This window comes from Corylus avellana, chromosome ca3, assembly GCF_901000735.1.
Source record: "Corylus avellana chromosome ca3, CavTom2PMs-1.0".
In the NCBI taxonomy this organism is placed as follows: domain Eukaryota; kingdom Viridiplantae; phylum Streptophyta; class Magnoliopsida; order Fagales; family Betulaceae; genus Corylus; species Corylus avellana.
Genome location: NC_081543.1, coordinates 18,557,826 through 18,564,529, shown reverse-complemented (window position 1 = coordinate 18,564,529; position 6,704 = coordinate 18,557,826). Strand labels below are relative to the sequence as shown.

General features: G+C 38.0%; 1 protein-coding gene across 3 annotated transcripts in view; it reads right to left on the bottom strand.

The window, feature by feature from the left end:
• LOC132173853 (ubiquitin carboxyl-terminal hydrolase 25) overlaps window positions 1-3,612 on the bottom strand; it is a 15,595-nt gene extending 11,983 nt beyond the window's left edge. For 2 of the 3 annotated variants that reach the window (XM_059585498.1, XM_059585499.1), the window contains exons 1-3: window positions 2,551-3,612; window positions 2,378-2,453; window positions 2,169-2,261 (exon numbers count right to left, since the gene is read on the bottom strand). In XM_059585498.1, coding sequence (XP_059441481.1) covers window positions 2,169-2,261; window positions 2,378-2,453; window positions 2,551-3,296 — 915 coding nt within the window. In that variant the 5' untranslated portion in view covers window positions 3,297-3,612. The remainder of the gene's footprint in view (window positions 1-2,168; window positions 2,262-2,377; window positions 2,454-2,550) is intronic. The other variant, XM_059585500.1, reaches the window with a different exon arrangement.
• Between the last annotated feature and the right edge of the window lie 3,092 nt (window positions 3,613-6,704).

The window sequence follows — 6,704 nt, the reverse complement described above, 5'->3', positions numbered from 1 at the left end:
CAAGAGACGTTGAAATCGCCCCCAATACACCAGGGATATCCCCCTACAAAACCAGACTTCCTAGCTCCTCTCAAAGCAACTGACGGTCAACATCTGAATTGTGCCCATAGACACTGGCGAAAGCCCACTCAAACTGGTCAATGACACTTCTGAATTTACAAGCCACCAAAAAATTCCCCACACACTTCGATCTTTTCACAATTCTCCTGTCCCAAATCAAGACAATGTCGCCCATTATAATAACTGTTTTGATCTCCCCTCTTGCCATCTCTCTTCTTTCCTACTATTTATACTTCAAACACATTAGCCATCCAATTATTAAATTTCTTTTATTTCTACCTTTTTTGTGTAAAAAAAAAAAAAATTGAATCGCAAATTTTTTGCAGTTGCATTTTTGTTCCTACAAATATAAATACAGTATTAGTTATCAATATATATATATATATATAAGCAACTGACGGTCAACATCTGAATTGTGCCCATAGACACAGGCGAAAGCCCACTCAAACTGGTCAATGACACTTCTGAATTTACAAGCCACCAAAAAATTCCCCACACACTTCGATCTTTCCACAATTCTCCTGTCCCAAATCAAGACAATGTCGCCCATTATAATAACTGTTTTGATCTCCCCTCTTGCCATCTCTCTTCTTTCCTACTATTTATACTTCAAACACATTAGCCATCCAATTATTAAATTTCTTTTATTTCTACCTTTTTTGTGTAAAAAAAAAAAAATTGAATCGCAAATTTTTTGCAGTTGCATTTTTGTTCCTACAAATATAAATACAGTATTAGTTATCAATATATATATATATATATATATATTGATAACTAATACTGTATTTATATTTGTAGGAACAAAAATAGAGATTCAATCGAAGCAACTGCAAAAAATTTGCAATTCAATTTTTTTTATTAGTTATCAATATATATATATATAAGAATACAGTAGTTACAGGGAGAAAAAAAAAAGAATCACAAACTGCACCCCTCCAAATTTTTTTTTTTTTTAAGACAACCCGCTTCCTCTCTCTTGAGTATCTCTCACCATCTTTTACCCTTTTCTCCTTTTTTTGAATTAAGTACTACTCGTGTGAGACACCAAAGGAGACATAACTCATGGACACCAGGAGTATCCAAAAGACACAAATCCTTAAATAGCTATGACGCACGAATTCTCGCCTTTCACTAATGCTGTCCAAATCACTTGAATCACCCTATATGCATTTTTTGAACATCCATCATTCTATTTTCTAAAAGTATTTGTTAGGGAATTTTTTCAAGGCAAAAAACACCAAAAGCAAACTAGAATGACATTGATGCTTAAGCCAATGGGACATGCCATCTAGACAACCTTTTATGCCACTGCAACACACACAAGCAATTTCAGCTAATAGGTTAAATAGTTTACCATTTTTCTAACTTTTACTTATATATTATGGATCTTTCTCTGAGAAGTTTTTTATTTTATAAGTAAACGAATGATATAAAAAAGTGAAAGGGTGCAACCCAAGTACACAAAGTATACAAGAAAAACACTTAAATAGAAACAAATAAATAAACAAAAATCAAGAGTCATTATAGCTAGAAAAATGAAGGCACTCAAAGGCAGTTGTCCAGTGGGTATAGGGTTTTAAAGAAAAGGCCTTTAGTTCCACCAACATGCCCTCGCAATTCTCAAAACTTCGATCATTTATTTCTCTGAGAAGTTATTTTGTGCATATTTAAAAATATGCGCTTCACTGTAACCAGGCACTAGCTTGCCCTCTGCGCTCTGCAACTAGACTCCAGGAGGCCTTTGTGCTTAAATCCGCCTAGTGCTTTTAACAGCACTGTTGCTGACCTATTCTATTAGTGGGTTAATTATTACATGTGATATCCTCTCTTAAAGTTAGCCAGCTTATTGAAATCCACATTAGATTCTGGAAAGTTGATCTATGTCATTCTTCTTATGAAATTTTCCAGTTGGGTGGGCTTTTAAGTTCTTTTATACCTAATTATTAATCATCAACATCTGATAGGGATTGCACAATATAATCGGTACACTTTTGAGTGTCAGCTTGTGTAGATATTGTTAAACTCAGAATCTAACTAAGAACACATTATGATTCGGGAAACCCATATGGCCTCTGGAAGAACCTCATTAAGCAGAAAACTTGACATACCTGGCTTGCTTTACACATGAAACTCGAAAGAACCAAAACCTCCTCGAATGCAATGGCCTTATCAATCTTCCCACCGAATATGCCCTCAAATCTCTGTCAACACCATCCAGCAATAACACTCTATTAGAAAGCAATAAACCATTAACGTAAGTAGGTTTTCATATTCTGCTAAGCTACTAACTTAAACAACTGCTACAAAACAAACCCACCTTGAGCTGGATTACGAGGACGTTGGGAGCTTGAAGTATTGACATTTGCTTCCTCGCTGCCACCAATTTCTTACAACTAAACAAGCATAAGTTCCTCAATCAAAACATGATAATAACAGTAGAGAGCTCACACGATAACAAAAAATAAGACAGCGACAGATTGAGTGACTCACTTGTCACACTTGTACTTATTGTTGCCATCCAAAACCTCCGGCTGAAAGAACTTTTGCAAGGCCTCTTTAAGCGAATTAATAAGCAAAACATCAAGACTAATATCCATTATGTCGTCAACCTTATTGGACTCGTTGCCACAAGAAAGACACTTCACCTGACTCTGCAACGCACCCCCAAATATCTCCTTCACCACCGTAGTAGAACTAGCGGTAGCAGCAGCAGCAGCCTGATCGCCACCCTTGGCGTTGGAGCGGCGCTGCTGCAACTTCTTGAGGCGGAGGCAGGTGTTGTGGCAGGCGTCGATTACGTAGCGCAGGAACTCATGTGCGTCCTCCTGGCGGCCGCCCCGGAAATGCTCGGCGAAAATCTTGAGACAGCTCTGGATCTTCACGGGCGCGTCCAGGGTGAGATCCACCCTCAGAGACCGCGCTATCCGCTTCTCCAATATGCAGAAGGGGCAGTCGCGCGCCGAATCGCCTGCACGAAAAACAGGAAGCGAATCAATAACAAGCAAATGAAAAAAAAAAGGCCTGAAAAGGAGGGATTGGAAGGATATGTAGGTACATAGGGCGGAGTGCTGGCATTTGAGGCAGAAATTGGCGAGGGGAGGGGTGTAGGTGAGGCACTGGAGGACGCTGTTGAGGTAGCAGGAGTTGCCGAGGTTCTTGAGCCCCAGAGGAGGACCGCTCTTGCGCTTCTGACTCAGTAGACTCGGCTGCCAACTCATTTGCAATTGCAAGGCCATCAAAGAGGAAGACCTCCTGCCTCCGCTTCCTCTGACACATCGGGCGTCGTCGTTTCTCCCCGCAATCGCATCGCGCTATTTCTCTCTCTCGGCGTCTCTGAAGCTTTGAAGCCGGTATTTCAGAAGAAAAAATTGAGGCTCTGTGGGAGAAGCGGAAAGGAAAAGGAGAAGGGCCGCCGCGTTTCCAAAGCTCAGATTTATCGAGGGTTCATAATTCCCCTCTCTACTTCTTCTTCTTCGACCCTTCCCTCCCCTGCCCGTTTCGGCTCGTAGGGCAGTTAGTATTCCCCGCTAATTGGGATTTTTAGGACACCCATGTGGACTGCTGTAGTGTATTATGCAGCCATATATTGTACGGCTTATTTCTATTTGGTTGTCTTATATATATATATATATATATATATATATATTGTTTTGATATTCTTTCAAAACAAATTGGTTTCAATGACTGCTTTTCTAAACTTGTGTTTGAAAACTTGTTACTCTATTATTTGTTTTGTTAAGTTTAGAAATAGACAATTTATGGAAAAAAAAAAAAAAAACAAAAAACAAAAAACAAAAGACATATTTTTGGAATTCTAAAATTTTTTAATACAAAACTAATAGAATTAAGGGTAGATGTAGGTTTTTGGAGAATCACAATTCACTGAACATTGTGAAGTGTCTTCAACATTTTCATGTTCAACATCTTAATGAACATCTTAATGTTTAAACTCCTCACAGCAAACTTGTCTTCTTAGAACGCCTCATCAACAAATTCTTCTTCCTCTACATAAGATAGATTTGAGACTCATGAACACCAGCCAAAGCGGCGCGCTACGATTTTCACGCATAAAATTGTATCTTCTTTCGTTGAAATCACACCTCACTTTTTACATCAACAGTGTCGGTTTGCGCATGATTACGGGGCAAGAATGCGGCCCTCATATGCTTCAATAATTTTTTGCAACTACTGATATTCTTTTTTTCTTACCACACTTTAGTTTACTTCAAGTGCTGCCACCATGCAGCAACTTTTCCTTGGAACTTGGTTGCTACTAAAGAGAACATTTAATCATCAGGTACCTCCTACAAGTCTAGGATCCCCCCTACAGTAGCTACCCAATCAAGGAATTGTTCAAGTTGCAAGCAACCTTAGATCTCTGAGATGTAGAGGTTGAATTCCACCTCCCATTAATTATGAACTTTCGCCAAGGGATACTCCTTCGCACTTTGCACTTCATAAAAACGTTGATAAGTTCGCCATCAAAGCTAGACTTGTCTTCCTCCTCTACATCACGCAGATTTGGTTGACAGAAGGGACAATTTGGACCACCCATACCGAAAAATTGCTCAGTAGTGCTTCCATTCGTTGAACATACCAACAAATTGCAACTCCATATGCTGCAAATGAACTGCCAATTGGTCCTTTCATGTTGTCTTTTTCGCACTCGTGCACATCATTCAAATATGTAAAATGGTTTCCCCTTTTGTGTCCTCATGGTGCCATTGAAAAAATAAACTTGGCTCTGATACCAACTCATGCAAGTGTTGTAGTGGGAACACAAAAACAAACAACAACAAAATCATAACTTTTCTCAACACTAATATTCTATCAATGACTCCAAGGTAGGATAGAAAGAAAACCACCCCCAAAGTGTTTTCCATTGAGAATCAATCAAAATAACATCAAGGCTGCATTCTTAGGTCACCCATAACATGTATTGTAACGCCCAAGAAAATTAGTTAGAAGTTAGTTAAGTTTTAGTAGAACTTGTTAAGTTAAAAAAGTTAGATTGAAAGTCCTAGTGGAAGATGCTGAAAATCCAATCCAGATTGCCTCATCAGCAATATCATATGGATGCACTGCAAACGGGGTATCATAGAGAGCTTCGTCTGCAATGTCAGCTGAACACTCTGCAGACAAGGTACTGTCACAGAGTCTCGTTTGCAATCTTGTTTGAATGCACTTCGGACGAGGAGTAACAGTGGTTTCCATAGAGCGCCTCGTTTGCAACCTCGTCCGAACGAGTTGCAACCGAGCTCACTTATCTCATTCAAACGAGGTTCCCCTCGTCCAAATGAGCCGCATTGGTATAAATACCCAACACATGAAAAAAAATCATTTCTCTCTTTTTCTTCATCTTCTGTGAAATTTCTCTCTTCTCTCTCATAGGGTTTGTACCCAAACCTTAGGTATTGACTTGTAGAGACTTCTAAAGCCAAATCTAACCCCGAGGATGCATTTCTTGGTGTTAGATCAACGTTTTCACTGATTGGTTTAAGGTAAATCCATAAACCTTAAGTTTTATTGATTTGAGTTAGATATCTAGGGATTTTGTTTAATCTCTCAAATTTCTTTGGGGTTTTTGTATTTAGAGAACTTGTATACCATCTTAGAACAACGGGTTGCAATCTTGTGGTTCAAAAACTCTGGATTCACAAGAAATCAAGGTAACACCCAAAACCCTAGTTTTTGTCTAAGTGTTGAGTTTGGGCGCTTTGAGTGTCTAACCCTAGAGATTCTTTATAGGTTAGTATTGTAAGCTAAAGTGATGTCAAATGGAAACCCTAGAATGCTATGGGTTACCTTGTAGAGTGAGGGACTTGTGTAGTTCAAGTATCTCTGTAAGTTCGAGTTATTTAAGCCTAGAATAAAGCCTAGCTATGTATTTATTATGTAAATGCATAGGTACATTGCAAGTTGAGTCGAGGTTCACCGAGTTTGCCAAGCGAACGTAGTAAGTATTTTTACTTACTGAGCAAAATAAACGTTTTCAAAATGTGCTCAAAGCAAGATATAGTTATTTAACTTCAAGCCAACGTCATTTTATATAAAACCTGATTTGTGATATTTTGATGAATTGATAAGGTTTTATAAGATTATTTGGTGAATGTTTATGGATGATTTATATGAGCTTTAATATGTTTGAGATTTATTATGATGAGTTATGTTTTTTTTTTTTTTTTTTTTTTGACATGTCCACATAAGAAGGGGGAGGGGGATTCGAACTAGTGACCACCGCTTCATTAGGCGTGATCCTAGCCGATTGAGCTACCTCTTGGGGATATGATGAGTTATGTTAGTTAAGAGTATTTTGATGTTTTGCATGATTTATTTATGATATGAATCAATGACTTCAATAATATGTGTTATGATCAGTATATGAGTTTAAGGATTTGATGGCATAAGCATGAGCATCACATGAATGATACAATGATGATGTAAGAAAAAATCAACAAAACTTTTAATTTAACTATGCATGTGTGTTTTTTAATAAGGATTGGGTTTTTCCTTTTCTATTAGGATTTTGTTTTCCCTTTTCTATTAGGATTTGCTTTCCTTTTTCCAATTGGGTTTGGTTTTCTTTTTTCTTATTAATTTAGGAGGTGCCTAGCCTATATAAAGTCATCTAATCTTTGTTATTT